Raw genomic sequence first — 27,661 nt, forward strand, 5'->3', positions numbered from 1 at the left:
AAAAGACAGAGAATACTACACACACACACACACACACACACACACACACACACACACACGTAAAAAAACCACTATCAACATCAATTAAAAAGCTAAACTTTTTTCAAAGCAGGACACCTGGCCCAGGGGTTTAGCTATCCTGAGTTCGATTCCTGGTACTGGAAAAAGAAAGAAAAAAAAGCAAAAGGACATTACATGGAATGCCCCTCACTTGGACTTCTCAGCTCTCTTAACTCCTCCCTGTCCTTAAGACAGCTCATGGGCCTCCCTCCTCCCGCAGCTAACAATGAAAGGAGGCCCTCAAGCCTGAAGTCCAGCACACTTCTAAACAGCCTGTGCTTTGGGATTGTGGGCTACATACAGCTGCCTTAGCATGAAGCCTTTTGTGGGGCTGGTAACCCCTTTTGGACAGGGGAGCAGACAGCTGGGAGCTGGAATGAGCCCTGCCCTCAAGGAACCCAGGCAAGGCAGAGAGGTGTGAGCAGCGCACAAGTGCTGGACGCATCGTGCTGGTCCAGTGTGCAGAATCTGTGCTTGGCTGTGTGGCTGACTCACCCACAACACAAAGTGAGAACCAGAGGTAACACCTGCTGATTTAGGTTGACATAGGTTTCTGGGGTCGGAACCCATTTTTCAGGCTTCATCTTCAACATTACTACCTCAGAGCTTTCCCCAGGTCCTCTGATCATGCTGGACTCCCATTTTTCTGCCCTCCAGTACTGCCTAGGCACCATCTTAGTGGCTGTCGTACTTTGGGACTACTACAGTTTTGGTGTCACTACTAAAAACTCTGCTGCCAGGGATGGGTCTGGCTTTTTGAGATTTGTGCAGGTAATCATTGATGAACAAATGAAATGAATGAATGAGAGCGCTAGAGGAGTGTGATCAAGTCCTAGATTCTATCCAGTTGAAGAAGTATGAATTGAAGGCTAACCTGCTATTCCTCTAGGTCAATGATTCCCAAACGCACCTGGAGATCAGAAACATCCAGATGTCCTGCTGTACTTTAGAATTAAGTTTGCGTGGGGTTCGACCCACGAATATGCATTTCTCACACTTTTCCAACTGCTAAAAAGGCTGAAGTGTGGAGACCCCATTTTGGGAACCAATATTTGGCACCAATATAGTTATAAAAATGAATCCATTTATGAGCAAAAAAGGTATTAAATCACATAATGGAAAATATGCTTTACTTATGATCTTTGTAAAACAGAGTTTTAAAAATATCTATAGAGGACATATGGATTCCCTAAAACAAAGGAAATCAGAACTGCAAAGGTCTTTAGACCCCGTCTGAGAAACAATCCAGATAACCGTCCCGGTTTTCCATCTGATTAGTGTATCAGGCTAGAAGAGGTTTCCCCTGGTGTTTTTTTCCCCTCTTGACTTTTTTTTCCCGTTAAGTATATTGGTACATTTAAAGCAAACAATACAGTTACATTTATCATTAGAATCTTGTACCTTTCCATGATATGTCTTGGTTCTTATTTTTTCCCCATACCTCTGCCCTCCCTTCATCCCCTTCATCCCCCTTTTGACCTTTTAAAACGACAACAAGAGCTTTTGCTCAGATTTAAGGTCAACATCGTACGATAAACTGGAGAAAGATGAATGTGTCAGCGTTTCCCCAAGGCATTTGGAAGTCTGAAACGGTAGCTAACAAGAGAGCAGTTTTCCTGCTAAAACTCAGCACCTTCCCTTACCTCTGCATAATCAGCCACGAGGTAAAGTTCCACGTACTTCATGGAGTATAAATCTTCCCTTTTCATCTGAGGAAGAGATATAAACATATCAGAGCTGGGGGAATGGTGGATTCAGACTCATTTCCAAAAACCACTGAGAAAAGAAAGTGGCTCGTAGGCAGCAGCAGAGCTTTGTACATAATCTGCGTGTGGGCGTGAGAGACACCCATGGCCGCAGCCCCCTCGCCTTCCCTGTGCCTCCCACCTGCCCTGGGTCATGGGATCCGGCCCTTTATTCTCAAAAAGTAACAAGCTGAGATGGCTAGGACAGGCAGACCAGAGGGAACACACTGCCGACCAAGTTTTCTAAATAACCTTTACATCACATGCTGGTGTTTTCAGTGAAAACAACATTTTGTTCATAGGAAGGAAGTGGCTATTTCAACAGGGGAGGAAATTTTTGTTCACCTTTTATAGTTTCTGAAATCCACATCTCAGAGTATTTTAAATGTAGTGTTTTCCCCCAAAGCAGTTATTTGCTTGGAGGGAATCTCACATTCAACAGTGATTTAGAATAAAAGAGGAAAGCTCTTCTCTCTTTCTTAGCCATTTTTCTTCCACTTGGAAATACTCCTGTGCTCAAAGTACAGGTACACAGAGGTGACAAGCCTAGGCCAGCTACTCCCCAGATGGCCTGGACACTCTCACCCTGCGAGGTCGGTTCTCGGTCTGGTGTGTAAACTGAAGGGCCCAGTCCCTGGTGGTGAGTGAGGGGTGATGGATCCCGCAGCTCCCGCGGGGCAGCTTGAGATGTTCAGATCGGTAAATAAGGTGTTGGCTCTCGCTGTCAGGGAGGGGCTCAATGATGTAGCTGAGGTTAGCGCTCACTGTAATCAGTCCTCTGTGAGGAGAAGAAACACAATCTTCCATCAGAGATTATGGCCCTGGTAAAGTCCCTCTCACAGGCCCATATGTAAAATGGCTCAGTTGGTTTCACCATGGGCTTTTCCCTTTATTATGGGGCTACGCACCCCTCTGTGAGGGCCTGATACAAGCTTAGACCTTCTTTCCAGAGAAGCGCGTGTGTGCTGGAAACATGGCACACGATAGCAGGGCACTCGGATGTCCTACCCTCACCACGAGACTGCAGGTTCCGAACCCTAAACAGGAGCTCAAAGAGGCCTTCAAACAGTGTACCCAAGACAGTTAACACTGATAAAGGATGGGTGGACAGGGATTCCAAAGGCTCCAAAACTAAGCATGGCAGATGACAAATCGCAAGGGCAAAACTTTACAGACTCAGGCGCAGGCTCAGGTTTTAGCACAACATTCAGTGGCCACGTGCTCCTTACCAAACACCTTAAATCACTCCAAGCCTCAGTTTTCCCACCCCTAAAAGTGGAAATAATTAATGAACTTATCAAAACTCTCATATTATTAAATGAAAGATAGGCACCCTCGAACTTGGAAGCCAAAGCGAGAGATGCACTACTGCTAAAATGTCTAATGGTCCTAACTGCTCTACCCCTGTAAGACAGCTGCTTGGTAAAAGGACACCCACAAACGGGCATGTGTGACTTTCCCCCTTGATTAGAGATACTAGCACTGAACTCAGAATAAAGGTGTGTTTGTTCATTTTATTCTTTCATGCAGCTTTTACCCGTTCTAGTTGTAATCTAAACACAGTCCTTGTCCTTAGTGCAATTTCTCCTGGGTATCACAGAGGATCGGCTGCAAAACCACCAAGAATATCAAAATCACGGGTGCTCAAACCCCGTACAAAAATGGGGCAGAACTTGCATATAACCTACTCACATCCTCCTGAATACTGAATGTCATCTCTAGATTACTTATAATACCCAATATGGAATGTAAATGTTACATAAACAGTTGTCCTACTGTACATGCAGGGAAGAATGCCAAGGAAGAAAATGGTTATGTTCAAGACAGTTGCTTTTCAGAAATATCTGATTCACGGTTGATTGAATCTGCAGATGGGATATCCCCAGATACAGAGGACCAGCTCTCAGGCATGGTCCTTAGGAGAACAGCCAGTCATTCCACAAACGTCTTCTGGGCTCCTGTTCTAGGCATGCTGGTTGCTGAGGATGGAGTACTGAGTAAGGCCAACAAAGTGCCCGCCCTGGGGAAGCAGCACAGAGTTTGAACAGGGAATGCATTATTGTAAATTCAGAGCCCAGAGAGAGTAAAAGACCTTCATCAGCTCTGACGTAGATGGGTCGGAGACATCCACGAGGCCTCGGGGTGGGGGGCGCTAACCTGGACCCACAGAGGGCTCGCCATCCTGACCACCTGCAGCTCCCAAGACCTGGGCCTGTCTGTCATCCTCAATGTGGTGAGGCCAACTCAAGCAGAGGAATGCACTTGAGGCTTGGGGGAGGAGGCCTGGAAGTGGGCTCCTGGGCACTGGCAGCATTTCATATGCTTCAAACCTCCCTCATTATCCACAGAGCTCCATACCTAAAGTACTGTAGCTCTAGCTCTGAGTCTGCACCACCTGCACCAGCAGGGCTTCTCTCACAGCCTGGGGCGCTGCCCCTCCGGACACCCACTGCAGCTTTGTCCACTGAGAACAGCCTACGACCAACTCAGGGAAGACAGTACGAAGTTGCAGTCTGCAGTAGCACTGCTAGGATCCCAAACCTGGCTGACCTCATTCTGTGCTAGGGCGCCTGACCAACTTCCCTTTGGCCTCAGCCAGGCTGACACAGCAACATCTGCCCAGCCCTCGGCAGGGTGCCCAGGTGCTCCCTCAGTAGAGGGTGGGGGCGTTGGACAAAGAGCAGGGGTCACATCCACTCCCTATGCTGCACAGGAAAGGGCATGGGCGAGAGCTGCTACGCACATCCTGTTCCCAAACTATCTCCCATCTCAGCTGCCCAAGGCCTCTCCTACCACCTCCATTTCCCCTAATGGGCAAAACACAGGGCTGGACCACAAGCCAATGGATGGTACTATGTGCACCGGGGCGTGGCTGCTGAAATTACACCCAGTGAGTGGAAAGTTCCACACTGGAATCGGTGAAGGTTCCAACAATAGAGCCACAGGTGTAGCTGATGCAGCATCACCTACGCAAGCCTCTGGGCCAAAGAGAACAGACACCAAGACAATGCGTGGAACATGGTGAATCATCATCATATTTATTACTGAGCCATTGCTGTGGACCAGGCACTACGTTAACCATTTCATCATTTACACCTGCTTTTGTGATACTTACAATCTCCGTGATATAAGAAGGAAAATTAAAGCTTTGGAAGTTTAAATAACTCACTGAAAACCCCATGGGTAGCCAGTGTAAAAGCTGGGGGTGGGCTGTCAGCTTCTGTTTCCAAGTCACATAGCCTCAAGCCAGACCCTACACTGCCCCTGTCACCAGGGCCCTGGAGAGGGGATCAGAAAGGCATCCCCAGCTTACACATTTCTGCTAGCCACAGTGCAAGAAATTCTCTTCTGAAATGCCCCTGGCCATGACACAACTGGCCTATCCAACGGAGGACCCCCGATTCCAGGGAGAGCAGAAGGCACAGGATGCATCCGGGCTACTTTGTGCCTGCACTGAGAACTAACCACATACCAGGCACTGTGTTTGCAAACACTACTCCTAAACTCATTCCCACATCACATTACAAGGTAGGCACCAGAACGAATATGACTTTACAAGTGGGGACGATGAGAATAAGAAACCCTCACAGGTAGTCTGGGTCCAAAGATTTGAGGGCCCCATTCCCTTAACCTGGACCCCATTCCCTTAACCTCTGTGCTATCTGCCTCCCTCAGTGAGATGCAAACCAGCGGGCTAGAGATCCCTAGGATTAGTGCTCCCAGAGCTAGAGTGCATTAAAAGCACAGATGTCCCAGCCAATCTAGGAGAGTCAGACTCTGCAAGCCTGAGCACCTGTATGAGGTCCCATAGGTAATTCTTTGCACAGTAACATTCAAGGACTTTGGCCGGGGACCCACACTCAGCAGCAGAAACCTGCTGCTCTGAGCAGCTGTTTAGGAGTGGGCAGATTCCAGTTTGAAAAGCACAAGTATGGGAGGACATTGAAGGTCCTGCCAGCAATGAGTCTATGGCCACTGGCCTCCTTCCCCTCACTGTGGACCCCAGTGTTTCACCCCCTGTCCGAGGCACAATCCTCTTGGACTACATAGAGATGCAAGATGACTGGCCCACACCCTGGAACTTTGTAGTAAACCCCAGCTTACTCAGTGGGGCGATTTCTGAGAATGTAGTTGAAGACTCGGCCGTGTAACCACCCCAGTCTTCCAGCTTGCCTCCCCGCATACACCCACCAACTGTCTAGCTTTCTTCTAAGAGCCTAGGGTAGTTTCATTTGCTAGACGTTAGCACTGGCAGAGGTGGAGATCAGCCCGTAGGCGGGGGCTGCAGGGCCCAGGAGGCAGGGTGGCCAGGCCCTCAGAGCTCTCTACTCTGCTCTCCATCCTATTGCTCTGGTAAGAGCATGATAAAAATGAAACTGTACCCAGGAACCTGGGAAGGCCAGAAACTAGGCTTGTTACAACTTGATGGTATTGTCCTATGAGGGCTTAGTACACACAGCACCTGACACAGAAGTGGCATTTTTCTCTTCTGCAGAAGGAAGGCCATGTTTTCAAGGGGCAGAGGGCCATGGGCCTTCTTAGGCCTGGCTGCATGAGCACAAGCCTTGCACTCCCACCTCCTTGAGATTCTGCCCTTTCTCCTCACAGCCCAGAGCTCCCTGTGCTAACAGAGGTTTCTGAGGATCCCGTCTGCTCTAGTTATGTGAACAAGAGAGGAAAACCCAGAAAAAAAAAAAAAAAAGGAACTCGTTCCAAGTCACCCAGTGAGTAAACGAAGAGCTAGGACCACACCTGAGGTATTCCAAGGTCCAGGCTCATTGTTCTGGGGGGTGTGGAGCCTCCACACACCTCTCCCCATGGCCCACACCTCTTTCCCAGGATGGAGACATGCAGCTGAGTAAGGCTCCAGGGAGCACCACCCAGGCCACCACACAGCCAAGGACAAAAGTAAATGGGGAGAGGAAAACAAAGAAATCACACAGCAGAGACACGTGGCGCTAGATCATAAAGGCTCCCTTGACGCCAACCTCTGAGCTCATTCCGGGCCATCGCATGCACATCTGTACACTTTCTCCTGTACTCACTCTCCACTTGATAATTTCTTTCCCTCTCTCAGAGAATGTGAGTTCAGGGATCAGGGCTTGGGCATAATCACTGTGAGTAGAAGCCCTGGATGCTGGAGGACAGAGCCCCTGCTGCAATAAATAAGTGAGGCCTCAAATATACAGCTAAGGATGATTTGGTGTGTGCCTCTGAAAGGCCGTCTATATAGTTAAAACTTGCCAGACATTAATACGTAAGATGTTAAGCGACCATTAAAATAATTTCTTAGATCGAGGTCTACCTAAGACATAATTCTAAGTTGAAAAAAGTTGTATGTATAGGATCATTTCATTTTTATGTATAGATAGATAATTACATATGTATTTCAATTACATATAATCTCAGAAGTGATTTCAAATGAGCAATGGGACTGGCTAGAAGGGTCAGGAAGAACAGTGACCTTCCGCTGTATGTTCCTGTACAGTTTGAATGTTTGACACTAAACTTAGGTACGTCATGGCAATTTCTAATAAGCACTGCCTTTAAAAATAAACAACTCACAGTCAGGTACTCTTCCTGCTGATAGACAGTGAGCTAAGGACACACACACAGAGCTTTCCAGATTACACGGGCTCACTCAGACATTAACCAGATTTCTTCACAAATAATAATTACTCTTTACATTTATACCATGTGTTACTTACAAAACACTTGAATATGCAAGAAGTTGTCAGAATATTTGGATGAGGCGTCCTTAATCTGAGACAGGTCTGGGGGTAGGGACATTCAGCATATCCAATGAAATGCTGCGCCACATCCTTTCAGTTGCATAATTTATAAGTATCCATAGCTTCCACCCAATTCACGAAGGGGTCGGGGAACCAAATAAGGTTACAAAGCATTATATTACATATCCAGGTTCTTTTTTACAAAGGATATTTTCGGAAGGACCATATGAAACTGGTAACAATGGCCAAGGGGGAAATCTGGAAATCTAAGCTAAGGAAAAGGCATTTCTGTCATTGTACACTCTTTTGTTCCAAGTGAGCTTATTTTTACTACAGGCAGGTATTACTTTTTCAATTGTAAGGCAACTGAAGAGTTGTTTTGGAGAAAAGAGAGGGCTCTGTAACCACTGTCTTTTCCTCTGTCTTTCTAAGATCAGCCTGAAGATTCCTCTTGCTCGAAATCTTCCCCATTCACTCCAGTCACAGGGACTGTTTCCAGGAAAGAACAATAGCTATGGAGATTTTCCTCCCTGCAGCATGGTTTTCTGAACCTTGGGAAAGACAAGCAAGCGTAAAGGCCATGGGTGTGGACACTGCTGCTACAACAGCTGCTCCTCCTCCTCCAGGGTCCAAACAGAGCCATCTGGCCTGAGCCTCCAGCTCTTAAATCAGTCCACCCACAGTCCCAGTCTCAAGGTGAGCAGTGACAGGCTGGGAAAGGAGGGCGGGCCGAGCCGTGCAGACGGAAGCACGCAAAGCAGAAACACATGGGCAGCTCACTGTGCTTCCCGCTGTCAGCCCGGCTGTTGGAACGATTTACAAGAGGCCTGGCCAAGTTCCCGCCGCTCCGGACGAAGGGCATGGAGGAAGAAGCAGAGAGAAGCAGGTCACACCTGCACGTTCCCTTCCCTCCTTCTTGGGGCAGATTTTGTTTACTTGTAGACTGCAGGTGGTGGTGGCTGCGCCTGTAAACACCACCAAGAGGCCAGCTGATTGCACTCAATCAAGTCACTGAGTGGGGGGATTTGAGGCCATCCCGTTATGGCCTCCTAGCCAAAACCTATTTCCTGCCTAATTTCCTCCAGAGACTCACCACACAGCCTTACAGAGAAAACACGGCCCAGTTTATAAACAGGACCTGCAGTGCATGGGGCTCTCAGTTTTTATGTGAACCTGGCTAATGCTTAGCATGGTTTCACTGTTATAAACTAATACAAATTCCATCTGTTTGTAAAATGTTATAGAATTAAGAGCACTTAACAACCTCTGCCATGCCCGCTTTTAATATCCATTTTACAGATGAGAGAATGGAGAGCTCTGAAAATTACAAGGCTGATTTTTCTCTCCACCTGCATAGAGGATGGACATACAGTAGACACCCAATATTCATTTACTGAATGAAATAAGTACTGTAGTCACTAAGTGAATTAACCAATAAAGAGAGGAAAGATCCAGTGGAGCCACTGCCTACCGGCTCACAAAAGCCCTGGTGAGTAAGTACAGTACTCTCAATTCTGCCTTCAATAACTTCATGTTGGTAGTTTGAAACAGGTCCTGATGAAAGTGTCTTTACCAGCCTGCAGGCAGATGCTACAAATTAGAGCTTTTTCTCTTTTTCACTGAGCTGGTCCACCAGCACATGATATAGGCACTGCATAATATAGACACTCAAAACCCAGACAATTGGGATAGGAAATTAGAATCCAGGTTTTTCAGATCTTCACCTCAACAAAAAACGAACACAAGAGACAAAGAGGAGTCGAAATAAATAATATTTATCACTTCGACACACAGGGTAGATCCTGGTCTATCAAGCAGTAGGGCAGGCTGGGGGAAGACACCAGGATTTGAGATATAATTCATATTCTCAAGAACACATAGTTTAGGTACAAACACTATGTGCATACGAGTCACCTGGGGTCTTGGCAAATGCAGGCTATAATCTAGTCATTCTGGATGGAATCTAAGAGTGACTTCCAGCTGACATTATCGTGCCTATTTTTGGACTTCACCTGGAAAAGCCAGAACCCAGAGAGTGGTGGCGAGCCAATGGCACATGTGCCCCAGCAGGCTGTCTGTGCCACTGTAAGCTCTGAAAGGTTCACCATCACTAGGCTAGGAGATTACCGTACCGGTGCTGACGATGCCCCAGAGCAGCCTGACGATCAGATGTCTATTAACACATCTCATCGTCACAACACCAAGTGTAGATTCTTTTCGGCCACATTTTACGAATGAGTCCATGCAGTCCCAAAGTCTCCCAGCTGGTAAACTGCAACTGGTTCAAACCTAAGTAGTCTGGCTTGGAGAAGGAAAGGTTTCTCTCTTTTCAAAGCTCTGTCTGGGTGGGACTTTTCAGGTGGTTTTCCATTTTTAAAAATTATCCTTGCCTTTCTCTTCTCCTGTTTTCTCTTTTCACTCACTGCTCATTTCCTGTTCCACTACTCATGAGTCTTTCTACCATAATAGAGCTAAGAAGTGGGAAAGAATGCTTACGTGCAATTTCAAGTGCATTCACCACATCTTTTATTTCTGTGTTCTGGTGCTTTGACACTCAGGGTCTCGCTGATTTGGCAGGAGTGTCCTCCACAATGGTTATCTAACTTCTATAGTAAACAACTATGCCAGCCTTATGCTGTTCAAATGCAGGCCAACCAATCAGAGACTACACCCCAATCATCTACTGTATTGGGATCCCACCCCCTAGGCCACTATCCACCTGCCCCGTCACCCCAGAGCCAGGTAGCACACAGCAAGGGATACACATCCCCAGAAATTATTCTAACTAGCTAATCCTAAACCTTCTTATCCGGCCTCATACATTCCTCCCTGCAGACGCCACAGTAAAGGCACCAGCCTACTCTTCTCCTCACTCCCTCTGCCTCTTGCTAACTGTAACCCTTTCCATGCAGCCACTCATGGCAGTGGGCCTCCTTTTTCTGTGAGTAAAACCATCTTTTCAATGATATTCATCTCCTGATTTGTTGGTCTGACTGTACCTATAAAATAAAATCTATGTTTTAATACATCAAATTGCTCAAGAGAGGGCTACCCAATCCCAGTGGATTTGTGGATAATACAGGATTTCCCTCACCCCTTCCATCCTGACCAAACACACTCGCAGTGTCCTCTCAATCAGCTAGCCTTGCTTGTCTGGACAATCCCATGCCTGGGAAAGAGTGCCAACCAGGGTCCCTTACCTAATCCCCCGGCAGGTGCTGAGTGTGACGCTAGACCCTTCTGTCTTCCTCACCATCCCATGATAGAAGCAGTGATCCTAGAAAAGAGAAAGGAAGTGGTCACGTCAAATGACACTCATAAGCATACCGATGTTAACGCCCCATGACGGTGACAGATAGCTGCTCGTTTATTATATATCTACTCTAACCTTGCAACACCTTACAACCTGCTCTCCAAGAGCTCTCCAAGCCAGTTCCTCATGATAATCCCAGGAGATGGGGGCAGCACAGATGTCATGCCCACTGAACAAATGAATAGGTTCATAGGAGCAGAGATTTGTCAAAAGTCTCCTTTGTACAACCCAGGATTTATGGATCTAGTTTGGAGCTCTTGCTGCAACATGGTGTCAGCCACCAGAAACACTGGCTTCTGAAAGAGGCTATTTCCCACCATTGCTTCCTCTGTAACCTCATGCTGTGGGTTGAATAGTGTCTCCCGAAAATGCATGTCCACCAGTATCCTCAGAATATGACTTTATTTGGCAATTGGGCCTTTGCTCTATAATTACATTAACATGAAGTCATACTGGATTAAAGTGGGTCCTGTGACTTGAGTCCGTGGAAGAAGAAGGGAAGACGCAAAAAGACATACACAGGAAGAGAAGAAGTCATATGAAGATAGAGGCAAGGATTGGAGAAATGAAGCTACAAGCCAAGGAACACTACAGACCTATCAGAAGTCACAAGAGGTGAGGAGGATTCTTCCCTGAGGCTTTGGAAGGACCATGGCCCACCCAACATCTTGATTTTGATCTCCAACTCTGAAATACTACATTTCTGCTGTTTTAGCATCCAAGTCCATAGTGCTTTGATACAGCAGCCCTAGAAATAGGCACAAGACAAGAATCTCCCCCAACACACTGAGAAGTAGTAACAGGGACATATTTCTATATATTTTGTCTTGGAGAGGTCAGGCGAGATGACCTGGCCAGAACAGAAAGAAGGTGAAGCTACCTGGACACAGCCAACTTCTGAAAAGGCCTAATGGAGGTTGCACACATGCAAGCCTTCTCCTCTCTCTGAGCAGAGCTAGTCATGGATGCTGGGGTTTCCTGGGTCACAGTGCAAGGACCCATCTCCAAGATCAATCCATGCAGGTGTTTGCTTGTCCATGACAGGCAGATGTGTGGCCCAGGAGACAACAAGCCCATTTGTCTGTATTTTCTGGCTCTACCCGCTCCTGGCTTTAGACATGAATACATCCTAATAATTAAATTCAAGCATTTGGCATAGCCAGGCCAGACGTAAATCCAGGCACTCACATCTACCAGCCACATAAACAGTTCCACAGCCACTCTCTGGCCTTCAGTGTCTTCAGCATCTACTCACAGAGTTTATCAAGAAGCAGTCATACAATTTACAGCTTGCACAGCACCTGGTCTAGAGTGATAGGCAACATACATCAGTGACTACACTGTCATTACAGCCTCCTTCATTTAAGGCCACATGAGGCCTTGAGAGATGTGGAAGCCCAGCAAAGGGCTGAATCAGTGATCTTAGCTGTGCCGATTCTGCATTCTGACCAGCTAAGTCATGCAGCCAGATCAGAGGATGCAGGCCAAGGTGACACCTAACTCAGGCTCATTCAGTGAGTCACAGGCACCCACCCTTTCATCTCCTACAATCCATCAGCTGGGTGCCCATTCACACTCACACAATCAGGAAGGACAGGCACTGACCCTCACCTTGCATCAAACAGTGCAGACCACAAGTCAGATCCCAGCCCCCAGAAGAGTGCAAAGGAAAGCCATGGCCCTCGGCACCTGGGAAAGAACACGAGGCAGCCTAACCCTACTTCTGACCAAGAGTCCATCTGTTTGCAAAGTGGCTTCTTCACCTATCCCTGGACTCAGGGACCAGGAGGAGTATCATCAAATGAACAAGTATGGAACCTGGTCCTTACAACTCAACAGTGAGGCCACAAACCCCACAGCACAGGACCCTGCCCAGGGAGAAGCAGGGGGCTGAGTCTCTGTTGCATAAATGGGGCTCATAGAAGTCGACACGATGAACAGGCAATGAGTTCAGAAGTGCAGGTCAGCTACAGTTTCAAAACGCTGGTGCCTTCACAAGGGAAAAGAACTCAAATCCAGGGCTAGCTGTAAATAAACCCTGTATGTCTTCCTGACTCTGGACCAATGCTTTCCGAGCACACAGCCCAGATGTGCTCTGAAACAGTACGACAGCTGACTCTTGTAACAAGCTCCATGGTATGCAAAGGGCTTTTGCATTCACTGTCACATGTGACCAGGACATTTGCCATCTACTGTTAGTTACAGTAGTGCTGACAGCTCTCCAGCTCTTAGTACTTAACAGCTTGGGCAGATTTTTTCCCTTTAATTCTGACCACAACCTTAGGAAGCAGCTTAATTATCCTCATGTTTTAAAAGGAAGAAACAAGATTAGAGAGGTTCTAAGTCCTTCACAAAGTGGCATAGTAGAGTGAAGATTTGAACGCCAGGAGCCTGTTCCCAAACTCTGTCCTCTGCCTGTCTCTCCCAACTGCGGTGGCACTGGCATCCACAAACAGCACAGGACTTCCCTTGCCAATGCTTTGTTACTCCAATCATCTCAAGCAAAACGGGGGAAATTCTAGCCTAAGCCTTGCTACTTCTGAAGGGCAAGTTACTTTTCCTCATCTCCTCTCAATTCCCTCATCTATAAAATGTGGGATTAGAAAGGACATTTATAAATTCCCATGAAAATCAGTGATTCACATTATCCTTCCAATAGCCCCAAGGGTCAAATAACAGCATATCTAATTTGGAGGATGAGAAAATTCAACAGTAGCATGGTTGGGAGGGTTGATTAAGGCCATGCAACTTAGTTAAAGCCAAGACTACAATCCTGGCTTGAGATCCCAGACCCTATAACTCTTTCTTTTGGAACACAACACAGCCCCATTCCCCCAATGACATGACCTAGATTCAGGCGGTAACCTAAAGGCCTGGCTGATGAGTCCTGATAAGGTTCCCAGAACTTCAGCTACGCCTGGCCAAGTTGAGCAGAAAACTGGCCTCAGTACTTGGGTCAAGAGCAGCTAAGTCCTTTATTCCATTCCAGTTGCTCCTTGATTTCTCAGCTCCCCAATGAGAAAACCGACTGGGACCCCCAGGTCTGGGTGGGACTTCACAAGAGTACAGCAGGGCATGCAAGAAAGTAGGAAGCCATGCATGACATGGTTCAGCCAGGATGTGCTTCAGTCAAGACCTTCAGGAGGGGCGCCAATTCAGGGGAAGAAGGAAGATTCTCTTCTACTTCTCTATTTCTGAAAGGCTCTCACAACTCTGCCTAATGTACAAGTGGGGAACACAAAGAACAAGTCATGATCAGTCATGAAGTCATTCCATTCTGCAGCTTCTCACTCTACAGAGCCACCCCAGGGGGCTTTCATGGCAGGAAGCATGAGCTCATGGCACATTTGTGGACTGAGACCCATTCTTGAGCTACGGGTGCACAGCAGGAGGGAGCGAATCTCAGAGGAGGGGGTTTTGTGGGGTTGTAATGGCTAAGAGCTCCCTGAGCCTGCTGTTGCCCAGTCTCTGGCCTAGTCTCCCAATCCTCAGAGGCAGAGAACAGAGATCTGAAGGAAGAAGTTTGGACTGAGGAGGGCAGAGGTGTGGATGGCAGCTAGACAGCCTCCCTGGAGATGAGACAACACAGTCTACCTTGCCTGAGGCAGACAATGGCTACACTCTCCACTCCGTCCCCATCTAGGGAGGACTTGGAAAAGAAGGTGCATTAACCTTCACATCCTGCAACCTAACAACCCCTCAGCTACCTAGTTACTACACTGTAGGTCTCTTGGGTCTGTCAATGTAACTTTCCTGAGTCCCTTTCCCCATTCTAGGGTAATCTAATATACTAATCTGCACTGTTAGTAACTCATAGTGGCTGTCACTTATTCTGTTAGGCATTGGTGCTCTTTGGAGTTATTTTAAAGAATGGGTCACATGAGTCCCAAGGAATACTGAGCAGAGGCACCTCAATTGCTTTCTACCACACTGCAGCTCAGATTTCAGGCCTCAAAAGCCCATAGGTCCTGCCTAAAGGCAAAGAGCTCCTGCTGCTCCTACTCTTCCTTTCTCCTTCACTCCATCCTATCAACCCAGACACCAAGAAGAGTCACTCTAATCCAGCATTTCTCAGTTTGAGCACTATTGGTATTTGAGACTGGATGATTCCTTGTTGTAGGGCGTCTGTGCTGTGCCTGGTAAGATGTTAACTTCCCTGGCCTCTTCCCACTACATGTAGGTAGCACTCTTCCATGCCTCCATCAAGACAACTGAAACTATCTCCAAATATTGCCAAATGTTTCCCGAAGGGGGAAATAACTCCTAGTGGAGAACCACCTATGGGTTCTAATAGGTATTGCTATTGGAAGAGCTAGCAAACCATGAAATGCGTTTTATTCACTACCATATGTGTCCACCAGTAGGTTGTGCTGAAGCAAATTTATATGCATCCAACCTAAAAATAATTTTCTAAATTATAAATCTTTATGCAAATATCCCTATTAAAAAAGAAATTTAACTCAGTCACTTTCTAGGTATCTTCCTGAAAGAGTTAAAGACTTCAAATCACAGTGACACAAGCATACCCATGTTTATAGCAGCACAATTTATAATAGCTAAATTGTGGGAGCTGCCTATAAGCCCATCACCAGATGAATGGATCAAGAAAATGTGGTATAATACACAACAGAGTACTGGTCTGGTATACAGAAGGATAAATTTGACTCATTTGTAAGAAAATGGATGCATCATGAATCCATGTTAGTGAAGCAAATCAGACACATAAGCTTAAATATTGTTTCTTTTATATGAGAAAGCCAAAGTATACATAAATCAAAGAGCAAAATAAAACAGTAGGAAATAGGAACGTAGATCTTTAACAAATGGGAAGGGGACCAAGAGATGTTAGGAAGATGTAAAAAGAATTAAGATGCGTTGTGTACCTATACCAATTACCCACAAAGGATGTATCATTATGTACTGCAAACATGTACTAATAAAAAACAACTCCAAAGGGAAAGTATCCAATATTAAGATAGCAGCAAAATAAAGAAACCTTCATAGCATAAAATCACATTAAAAAAGGCAGACTACAAAATCTATATGCACAGTAATTACAGCTCTGTATACCTTATACATTTACTTTTCAAAAGGCCTTATACATTTACTTTTCAAACATCTAAACGGATGAGATGACTGGATTACGAGTAAGTTATTTTTTACATCAAACTCTTGTTAATATGCTGGTAATTAACATAACTCTAGGATGATTTATAGCAATTTTATCAGTGCAACTACCCTAGAACATTGTATTTGTTCAGTCATTTTATTCAGCAAAGGACAGAGAGTACTTGAGATACAACAGATGCACATTTTGCATATTTTGCTTCTCCTGTTTGCTCCTTTGGTCTTTAGTCGGGGCAAAGGGAGCATCTCCAGCATCTCTTCAGTCCCTAGGAGTGAAACCCAGCTAGGGAGGCTATAGTACAAGACCTCAGCTTACCTCAGATTTCAGAGTGGCAGTTTGAGGGTTGCCCTTTGGAGTATAGTGGGTTTCTGTATAGTCTGGAGCAAAGAGATGCCTGCAAAAAATGAAAACAGACATTTGTATCTTTAGCTAAGGAACTTCACCCCCCTGGTAACAATGCCAGCAATTTTAACTGGCCCAGGAAGGGCCACCCTCTCCATGCAGAAGGTACTGGACGACCATCAGGAGGTCAGGAATAAAAAGGAAAGTGGGGAAGTTTGTTGTTAATTTTATATTTATGGGGATCACCACACCAAACAGATGGAGTGGGAAGAATTAAAGTAATAATCTCAATTTTTTCTCGGTCCTGAGAAAATTGACAAACAAACACATGAAATATTCCAGGGTCTATGGACCTTATCGTAAATCGCAATAAACTTTCCAGCATTTCATGCACGGAGTTTGAGTATCAGCACATCAGGTTTTTCTTTAAGAGAATTATGGCCTCCCTGATGCATGTTTTGGTGGGACTGTCCACCAAGGAGTAACCATGTGGTCCTAGTCCAGGGCTGGCCTATGTTTTAAGCAAACTCCGTGGAGTGTAATTCCAACTTCAAATAGACAGAAGAGCTGTCTCTAGTCCTGCTGTGTGGGTTCACTGAGCTGCCTTTGCCTACCCTTCCTAAGACCCAATGGCCTCAGATTTCCTTTGACCTAATAGTTCTGTATATTACTCTTTCAATAAATTCCTTATTTTCTAAACTTGGACAGTAGTTTTTCTCTTATCCCAGACCTCTTGAAGTTGAAGTTAAGAATGCCACAAAACGAGTTAGAGAACACCAAAAGAGGTTCCCAAAATTTCTCTAAAAGTCAAAAGAGAGATGAAAGGCACAAATGGATGTTTCAGAATCGATCCAGAGAAAGGGCCAGGTCAGTGGGCAAAAGGGGTTTCTAATAGAAGACACTGTTAGAAATTAATAGGGAAGAAAAAAAATAATGAGGAGGATCTCTATGTTCTAGTGCGGAACGTTATCTAAAATAGAGTTAGACCCTTCTCCCTTGCTGGTGGGAGTGCAAACCAGTACCAACCACTATGGAAATCAATATGCAGATACCTCAAAGAACTAGGATTAGAGGTTCCATTTGACCCAGCCATTCCTCTGCTGGGTATCTTTCCAAAAGAACTAAAAGAATCACGCCACCGTGATATATGCTCACCCATGTTTTTAGCAGCACAGTTTGTAACAGCTAAAACTTAGAAACGGCCCATTTGCCCATCAACTGGAGACTGGATAAAGATGTGGTTTCTCTGTAAAATGGAATACTACTCATAAAGAATGAGAAACTAGAAACATTTATAGCTAAATGGATGCACATTGAAGTTATCCTCTTAAGGGAAACAAATAGGACACACTTGAGTAAATACCGAATAATTTCTCTGGTGTGAAAATCTAAAAGTGTAAACAAAGCTCCAATGGTATAATTGGGAGTGAGAAATAGGAAGAAAATGGCTAAAGGAGAATGGGAAGGGGAGGGCACAGGAAATAAGGGAAAAGAAAAAATGTGAAAAATGAAAAAGCGGAAAAAGTCTTTGTAAATAGGGAAGGGTGAAGGGGATAAAGGGAGGACGGGGGTCGGGGGAAAAAGAAGAACCAAGATACATCACGTAAAGGTACAAGATCCCAATGATAAATATAACTCTATTGTGAGCTTTGAATGTACCTATACACGTAATGGGAAAAAACAAAATGGATTAGAAACAGCAGATTTTGGAAACGTTTGTATTCTAAAAGCCCATTAGGGCACACAAACAAGTGCATGCACTGGGAAGACCTAGGGGAGCCAATGGCCATCATGGAAGGCGACGATGTCAGGAGAGGGCAGGACATGCTCACAATGTTCAAAGCGACATATTCCTGAAACAGACTTTTAGAATAATAAGCAGATATATATTTTGAAAAGTGAAAACCTCTTTCAAACCTGTTTTTAGAAAGTAGAAACTGAAGCCTTAGGTCAGCACAGGCACCCAGAGATATCAGAAGGGGCAATCTAGGTTTTGGAAGAGGTGACGCTTCCCAGGGAGAGGGGGTCTCAGGAGAGGATCTGGCCTTCCTTTCAGCTCCAAGTTCCAGGACTCCAGACTCAGACTCTCCCTCCTCCACAGAGCACAGTCGGAAGGCAAATGCCTCAAGAATTAGCATACAGCCTTGACAAGAAGAAAGAAAATCCAACAGGGATGTGTAAAGTAACTCAAAGCAAAAAACCCGGCCAGCACAGAGAAAGTCTCATTCACACGGAAACTTCTGGTCACCCACTAGCTTGCCACTAACTTTCTCATTCTTCTTAGCTGCTCAGGATTGGTTTCTAACCAGCCAGGATCTGGGACCACCTGAAGGAAACAAACTAAGTTCGATGAGGGCAGAGGCCAAGCAGTTTGCTCCCTGGTATATCAATGCTTAACACTTGCTGAATGAAAGAACTAATTACTGAAGTAATGAATGAGTAGCTCAGCATATTAGGAGTTTGCTGCATGGTCTGCAGTCCAGAAGACTGAGGTCTGACTCCAGTTCTGATTTCTGTCCCTAGGGCCAGGAGCCAGTTACATCGGTTTACACTTCCACAAAAATGAGGATAACATTTCTAGTTGATCAGAGTGTTTTGGAATCAAATAACACAGGGCTGGAGATTTAGCTCAGTGGCACTGTGCCTGCCTCAACTGCAAGGTCCTGAGTTCCATCCCCAGAACCAAAAAAAAAAGAAAGAAAGAAAAAAGAAAAGAATCAAATAACATAATAGTACATATGGCAGGTTGAACACCATTCTTAGCACAGGATGGAGCTTGATAATATTAGTAATTATCACTACTGTTTTCAATGGGGCTTGTGATGGAACTCAGAAAAATTCACGGAATTTACCTGTTTCTCTCTCTAACACTCTCCAGCCATTAACTCACCAGTACCTCACTTCAGAGAGGTGATACAAAGCACTTAGCTCACTTCTGCTGCCCATTTCCTGGATCTGCTTTCAGACTGCATAATGGACAGCGGTCAGGGGTTCAGAGTTTAATAGTCCATTCCGGGTACCAGTGAGGAAATGTGAATTTTCCCACAGGAAATACGCTCATGGTAAATACATCCTGAGCCTCTTCTGAGTCTTAGCTGGGAAAAAGTCATTTATCCAGTGACATTAAGATGCTCCAAAGAGAGCAATTCAAATTGAGCTGTGGAGGTGTCCACATTCTGGTCAGTCCTCAGCCACTTTTCCTCTGAAGATAAAAACCTTTCTTCAGCTTCTGACTCTAAGAGCTGCTCCATCATCACTGCACTCTCCAACAGTGAAAAGGACCCTGGAAATCATATAATCAAACTGACTAAACTGTGAGGTCCCTAAAAGCAGAGACCACAGTTGTCTTTCAAGGCTTCTTCCCAGCTCCTACTAAGCAGGCAGTGCATGTTTATTCTGAATAAAGAGATAGATGAATTAATAAGTACATGAATGAAGGACATTTCTATCGAGGGTAGGAATCTGCCAGATGGCCATTCGGCATTGGGTACCTCCAGGGACAGAGTTCCTGAGACTACTCATTCCATGTCTGGCCACACACACACACACACACACACACACAGCAAAGTTCTCACTCTGAACTAAACGCTCCCTCTCAGCAGCCACTGGCTTTCATTCTGTTTTCTCACTGCACAGGGAGCAACCCGCTTCCTCTTCCAGCTAGCTACCTGTTGGAATCAACATACAATCAAAAACATGAATTGTTGGGCTGGGGATTTAGCTCAGTGGCACTGTGCCTGCCTTGCAAGCACAAGTTCCCGAGTACTGCAAAAAGCAAAAACAAAAACAAAATATAAATTGTCAAGTCCACCCCAGACCCACTGAATCAGACAGAAACCCCAGGGCCGGGGTCCAGTTTTCTCTTTTAATAACTTTCCAGGTAATTCTGATGCAAGTTCATGTTTAGAGACACTGCCTTAGACCACAAGTTCTCAGACAAAATTCAGAAATGTGTAAACATGTTTCACTGTCTAAGCTCCCGCCACCAAAAAAACCATCCTACACCTACCACATCTTGGAGCTTTCTGAGCTTGGAAAACCCAAAGAGTTTGCCATCCTAACTGTTCACATGCACTGCAGTACTAGATCACAGCACATTCACACCTCCCCATTTTGTAGGTGAGGACACACAGGCCCAAGTGTCCAGAGCAGCATCAGAGGCTGAATTTCAAAACCATACTGCTGCCTGCACTCTTTAAGCACTTTGCTGCTCTATTTCAGTGCAAGCATAAAACTAAACCACTGCCAGGAACCTGCAGACCAAATGGCAATTTGTGAGGCAGGTGGCGGCACCACTGAGCTAAATTCCTGGTCCAAATTGCAATTTGAAGGTGAGGATAGCGGCCTTGAGGTCACATATGATGTCAGAAAAAAAAGGAGACCATTATCTCTTGGACATGAATGTCTGCAAAGAGCCGTAGGAGGAAGAAAAGCACGAGCAGGCAAAGGAAGGTGAATAAGCCAGAATTCAGGTCTAGTTTTATTGAAATTCTTCCCCAAATGGGGTTGCAGATGTTGTCCAGGAAGAGCCTCCTTTTTAGCAGCCAAAGAAAGGCCATGTTTCATCATCATGGGTACAGTTACATCACCAGGGAACAAAGCATTTCTTTTAGACATTCTCCACACCCTGATATAGCGCCATATACGCCCGCGTGCCAGGCAAGACCCGGTGCTGCACTCAAGAACAAAGACACTGCTATTCCCACAGAGAGTGGCCGCATGGACACTGAGTGGCCCTCCCGGCCAGCTGTCCCTTTTCTGGCCACATCTTGTTCTCATCTCCTGCCCGACAAGGGGCTGGCTCAGCACTTCGGCAGGAAGCTGTCTCTCAGCACTAGATCGCATCAGGATTTTCAGGAAATGAATCGTGAGTGATGTGCATCCAGGAAGAGCAGAGACTGTCCGACATTTCCCACCCCGCCCCCTCCCGGGCCGGCTCTGATAGCAAAGCAACCTCTGCTGTTCCCTGCGGCCGCCAGCCCCATGGAGAAGCCGCAGGCAGGCAGGGGTCAGAGCGTGGTCCACCATGTCCCAGCACCCTCATAACAAGAGCAGCTGGCCCTGTGTTAAAACTGGGGCTGCTCAGACCCCAAAGTCCTTGAGCGAAACCTGTATCTTCTGAATCCCATCTAAGAAAATAAGCAGTTCCTCAAACACCCGACGTAAACCATGAGATCCCTCTCCAGGAAATAAGAATGCAATCACCTGTGGACCTGGAACCCTTTGGTCGGAGCCCGCTGCAGTCTGCAAACAGCCCTGAGTCCCCTTTCCTCAGGCTCAGAGCCTTCAACCCCAGGACGGTTTCTTTATCATTTACTGTCAAACAAGTTTCCAATGGCTCTCTAGGTTAAAATCCCTTCTCAGGAAGGTGCAACAACAAGACCAAAAAAAAAAAAAAAATCTGCAAAACATCTTTGAGGAGCTTAAGTCTCCTTCCTCCATCAGCAGATAAACAAACTTATCTGATGAAGACACAGTGGTAACCATTTCCAAACTGCTTTGCAGAACAGTGGAGACCCAGGTGCCCAGCTTTAGTGTCCCTACTCTGCCCGGGCCTGGGCTGTTCTCACTGCCCCTTCCTCTGCTGGGGCCTCGCTCCGTGGAAATCTTCCCAGAGTATCTGGGTGTTTGTGTACTGCTGGTGCTTGGGGAGGTGCAGCTCTCTTATGTGAACGGGAGGGTTCTAGGCTCAGGATGCTTTGCTTCTAGCGCCAGCTGCACAAGGTGCAACCCTGCAGGGCTTCCGAGCCCTAAAAGAAAGCAAAGGACGATTGTGGTTTCTCTCAAACACAGTAGGGTCCAGTCTCAAGTCTAAAGGCTTGGCGAAGTCTCTTTGGACTCAACCGGGCAGGGGCCACGTATATGATAGACTTAACCCTTACAGTTAACTAGGATAGCTCTCAGAGGGCCCTGCAGAATTAGATGTTAAATTGTAAAACTTTAAGAAGCTATAACAGAAATAGAAATGTCTCCACTCAGTAGGACAAGTAACTCCAAAGAATATGGTCTTATTGCCCCTAAGATATTAACCAATTTTGTATCTAATCTAGTAATCTTAGAGATCCTTTTAATTCTTTATTCACTACCTGTTGAGTATCTTTTATCTAAAATGCTTAGGACCAGAAGTGCTTCAGATAGCAGATTTTTATGAATTTTGCAATATTTATAGATACATCATGCGATATTTTGGGGATAGGACCTCAGGTCTAAACACAAAATTCATTTGCATTTCATATACCCCTAGTACACATAGTTGGAAGGTAAACTTATACAGTGTTTTCACTGCATCTGCATATCGAGTGTGGACCATCATATGAGGTCAGATGCACAGTTTTCCACATGTAGTGTCATGCTGGCCTGAAAAAGTTTTGAATTTTGGGGGAGTTTGGATTTACAGATTAAGAATGATTAACCTGGGTAAAAAACCTCTTTCTCTCTCTCTCCCATGTGCACACGCCCACACATTAGTTTCTCTTACCAACTTTAGACCAGTTTTATCATCTTTCGATTATTCCACTAATTTGTTAAATAAACCTTTATCATGCAGTATCTACCATGCATGCATTTGCATGAGAATTATTTTCACCTAAATCCCTCCAATTTCCTAGACTCTAAAATGAACAGATTAGGGCCGGGGATTTAGCTCAGTGGTTCCACTGCCTGCCTTGCAAGCGCAAGGACCCAAGTTCGATCCCTCGTACCAAAAATAAAAAATACAATAAAATGAACAGAGTACTAATTACCATATCACACCAATGTTGAGGTGATCAAAGAAGAAAATATGTGCACAACTTAGCTCTGACACACACTAGTTGTGCGACCCTAGGCAAGTTATTAACATCTCTGTTGCCTCAAGTTTTGTCATCTATAAAATGGGGAGAATGACAAACTTACCTTTATAGGGTTTCTGTAAAGTGTTAGAACAGCGCTTGGCACACTGTAAGATTATATGGCTATGTGTGAAAAGAAACAGACAAATGTGACAAAATTCTTTGTAAAGAATAAAGTATTTGCTATATACAAATATCATTGTTATTTTCTCCAGAAGTTGTGCTATAAACACAGGCCAAAGATAATGGTGTCTGAGTGTTTACAACACTAGTCTCTTTTGGGGTATGTTTGTAAATGTTGCTATATATATCTGTTGCCTAGCTAGTGACACTGGGCAGGTCACAAGTTACTCAGCCTTGTTTTTCCTTTCTATCAAGAAGAAATGGTGATCCTCTGGACAGGCAAGCATTGGGACACGTTTCTGAAAAGCAAAGAATGTTTCTCTAATGTAATAGCCTACACTAGTCCATATTTGGGACAACATAACAAACACACCAAGCATTGCCTTCTTTTGTTTTTTTAAAAAGGGTAAAAGAAAGGCGAGAAGGGACAGAACTGTTTCAGAATCAGTTTCCAAAACCAGCATTCACTCTGTCTCTGACTCCAAAGGAAGAGACACGCAGAAGGCATGGCCCAAGTCCAGATAAGGCCCGGAGAAGTTCAGAGGCCCACAGGCAGAGGCATTCGTTTTTGAGGGAGAAGAAAGGCCAAGGAAGAGGGAGCTTTGAAGGTTCTCCCTACAGTAAAGAGTGTGGGGGCCCCTCCTATCCCGAGACCTGAAGGGAACACGCATCACCATTGCCAGACCAGCTTCAGAAGCAACACCGAAGAGGCAAGACGGCACCACCCGCTAGCTGGCAAAGAGACGGCGCTGCTCTGTAGGCTGTTTTAAGCCTCCTATTGAGGAAGTTTCCCAACAATGGGTTAAATCAACTCCTCTTTTCACTAACCGCTACCCATTATTTCTTCTCCCAGTCCCCACAAGACCTGGCACCCTTCCAACTACCCTGGTCCTGTGTTTTGCTTGTGTTATATACCAAAGGATATTTAGATGAGCAGCGTTTACTCCTCCGGCCAGCAGGGTTTTTACTTAATCCTCTTTGTGTCTTCCTCTTGGATGCCTCCATGAAGATGGGTAAGCTGTCTATGAAAATAGGATGCCATCTTGGGATCAGACAGCTTAACTGTCAGGGATCCTAGGGGACTTTGGTGAATTCTCCCCTTCCCCGCTTTTTTACTCTTTATTTTATTGGCACATTGTATTGGTACATTCACCACAGGGAATTTGCACCTGTACGTGATATACCTTGCTTCTTCTTTTTATCCTATTCCCTTCCCCTACTTTTATCCCCCTCCCCTCTTTGTCTACAAAGCTTTTCCACTTTTCCCCCTTTTGTTCTTTTAATTCTTGTCCCGTCTTTCCTTTTCCTTTCCCCTCTTCTTTGTTCCCTTCTCATATGAACCTTTTCTTTCCATTTCTCACTATTTTACATTTTGGTCCTTATTACACTTTCAGCTTCTCATACCAGAGAAACCATGTGACACTTATACATGTGTGTAAAATTTATTTTACTTACGAGTATGGGTCTCAGGGCCCATCCATTTAGCTAGAAATGTCTCAAGCCTTTGGTGAATTCTGGTGAAGAAGAGTCCACCAATTTATTTTACAAGGTCCAAAATAGCCCATTATGGGTATTTGCTGGATGTGAGTAAGAACAGTTCAGAGAAATGAAAATTATCTCAGAAATAAAAAATTTAAAAGCAAAAGTATTGCCTGTCAGTAGCCTGGCGAGCAACCAGTTTTTGCTAAATAACCAGTTTTTCATCACTTGATACCACAGACAACCTGGAGGGAAGAGTATGTGCAAGAGGTGTGAGCAAAGAGCTACGCTGTAAAAGAAGACAGGTCCTGCGGGTGAGCCACAGAAGTAAAGAAAAGGACCCTTTAAGGACACTGGACTTTGGCTCATATGCTTAGAAAGTGGGGACCAGAAAAACCCCCAAAACAGGCAGTCAAAGACTACAAATTAATCTGTTCTAAATGTCTGTGCTTGATGCACTTTAAACTCTGATCAAACACCACTGCAACTTTTATGAACTTAATGTTTCTTAGGGTCTTAAATCATAAACACAGCCAAAACACAAGTCAAGAGCATCAGAACTTAAAAACCCTATGGACCACAGTAGACACCTACTGTCTGGCCTGCCCAGGACCCATTCCATCTGCTTGGGATGACAGTGGTTTGCATTTTATTTACATACATATTCCATTCTTACTCCACTACTGCTGGGGCACCTGGTATCAGCCAAGGTCCCTCTCTATACCTGGCCAAAGGACCACACGACAAGGCCAAATACTCAGATCTCATCTTTGTGAAGTTCATGTCCCCCAGTGGTAGCTCCTGAAGGGACTGTTCATTAATTCCTGCACCTCATCCTTTCCAAAACTAGTTCTTCAGCTTTCTCTTCATCCTATATATTGCCCAAGACCCTTTACTAAACAGGGAAAGGAGTGGGTAGGGTGTAAATTGCAGTCAATGGCAGCAAAACAGTCTTTACATACCACTTTCTCTGCCCACCCTTCACAGGTAAAGAATTTGAAAAAGAGTAAAACTGACTCTACCACACAGTTAGGTTTTATTTCTAAACTCATCAGTCTCAACAGAGTAAATGTCTGTACTAGATAAGCCAAAAGTTAGTCCGCTCGGATTGCCCAGAAAGCAAAGAAGGATGTTCACATGATCTCGCCAGTCTCACTGCTTATTAGGGGTGGTGCACGGTGGAGTACAAACTGGACGGCACTTGGCGTTGGTAAACCTATGCTCTTCACAGCTTGATTTCATCGTGGTTTGCTCTGAGTGAGTGGTTATGCTGCAGCACCTCTTCTGAGCCATGATCTCCTACACACTCCACTAATATTTACTGAGGCTAGTCATGTGCCAGACACTGTGCGGTGTGTGGGAGGGAGATACAGCAGCCAAGAGGCAGGCATGGGTTTTCCTGCCCTCTGCAAGGCCCTTGGATTTTCTGATGCTAAGATTGGAGGAGGGCGCCATCAGCAAACACTGACAAAGCGCTGCTGTCTGGTCTCCAAAGGGAAAGTCACTGTTTTACAGCCCATCTTTCTTCCTTCCTTCCCAGAAGAGCTGCATGCTGGTATGGTAACCAATGTCCAGTTTCCCCTAACAAGCTGCTTACACAGCTGTGGAGAAGTGCACTGGAGTGCGTGTGTGCTATGTACAAAGTAATAGCAGACAGCAAGGCTGGTCTATGGGTGAGGAGCTGAGAATCATTCAGCATTGCTGATTTCCTTTACCCAAGTGATATTTCTCTCACCACACACCTGAGAAGTCAGTCTGACCTTTGCATTCTTCTGCCAAGCCCTCCATCTAGGAGCAGTAAGTCACAAGAGAATACAAGGAGCCTGAAGACATCCCTCCCAGGCTTAGATCATCTTTCCCTAGCACTTCAGGCTCCCTCTAAGGGAATCTTTTTTCATAACTTGCCCTTCCTTTCCCCGGAAGGGGGGACTTGGAAAAAGAAACTATGCCAGATATAATACAGCCATTATAGGCCCTTGGCCCATCTGGACCTCTCTCCAGGGAGACTGATGCAAGCGGAGGACATGTAGGGCTGCCAGTGTTTTGCAAACCCACAAACTTAGAGGAAAAGGGAGGAGAAGGGGCCAGTGGGGCACACAGGACCTTATGGAAGAGGCTGGAAGAGGGCCATAAGTACAGAAGTCATAAAGACCCCATTTCTCCTTCAACTGGCTGAGGAAAGCTTAGCCCAGCTCCACCCCTCACTCAATGATATCATTGTTTTCAACACAAACCAGTTTGAGATGCCCAGGGAGTCCCCAGTGACAACTCAGCTGCTGGATGGGCAGAGGTCTGACCAGTTCCTGTGAGATTGAGATGGAGCTCTCAGAATTGCGGAAAGGCAGACATAACAAAGGGAAGGATGGATGTGTGCTCTGCTAGGCCTTTTGGGGTTATGGGGAATACAGGACATGACTTTTCACTTGGACCACATCAGGGGGTCCCCACCGTGATCCTGCAAGGTGGAGACTGAGGATTATTTCCTTCATGTAATGAGAACACTAACGATCTGAGAAAAGAAGTAGCTTATCCAAGGTCCCGCCACAAGAGAAGGACAAACCTGGACGTGGGCGCCATTGTCCTGCTACTTATTCAAGCTGGCAACCATGGCACAGCCCTTGAGTCTACCCTCTCTCTGTCTCCACGATTCCATCCTGTAAATATCACTGGAATCCATCCTCTTCGCTCCTTACCTGCTACCTCTTCCCTAAATTGGAACTTGGACAATGCATTTCGACGCTGTCACCACTTGCCTCTAAAATATCCTTCATCACTTCATACTGCCCTTGCGATAAAAGTCCAAACTCATTAAGTACCCTGAAAGGCCCCTCAAGGACTCGCCCTACCAGCTTCCTAAGCTTTCATCACTTCCTTCCTCCTGCTCTGTTCTAACCACAGAGAACATCCTT

At 45.5% G+C, this 27,661-nt stretch overlaps 1 protein-coding gene across 1 annotated transcript in view; it reads right to left on the bottom strand.

The window, feature by feature from the left end:
• The window catches only part of Adam19 (ADAM metallopeptidase domain 19), a 154,092-nt gene that overhangs the window by 32,465 nt on the left and 93,966 nt on the right, over positions 1–27,661 (bottom strand). The window contains exons 4-7 of the mRNA XM_010622280.2: positions 16,294–16,372; positions 10,738–10,814; positions 2,391–2,583; positions 1,704–1,769 (exon numbers count right to left, since the gene is read on the bottom strand). Coding sequence (XP_010620582.1) covers positions 1,704–1,769; positions 2,391–2,583; positions 10,738–10,814; positions 16,294–16,372 — 415 coding nt within the window. The remainder of the gene's footprint in view (positions 1–1,703; positions 1,770–2,390; positions 2,584–10,737; positions 10,815–16,293; positions 16,373–27,661) is intronic.

Source organism: Fukomys damarensis, unplaced genomic scaffold (genome assembly GCF_012274545.1).
Source record: "Fukomys damarensis isolate Sample0158 unplaced genomic scaffold, DMR_v1.0_HiC HiC_scaffold_9, whole genome shotgun sequence".
Lineage (NCBI taxonomy): Eukaryota > Metazoa > Chordata > Mammalia > Rodentia > Bathyergidae > Fukomys > Fukomys damarensis.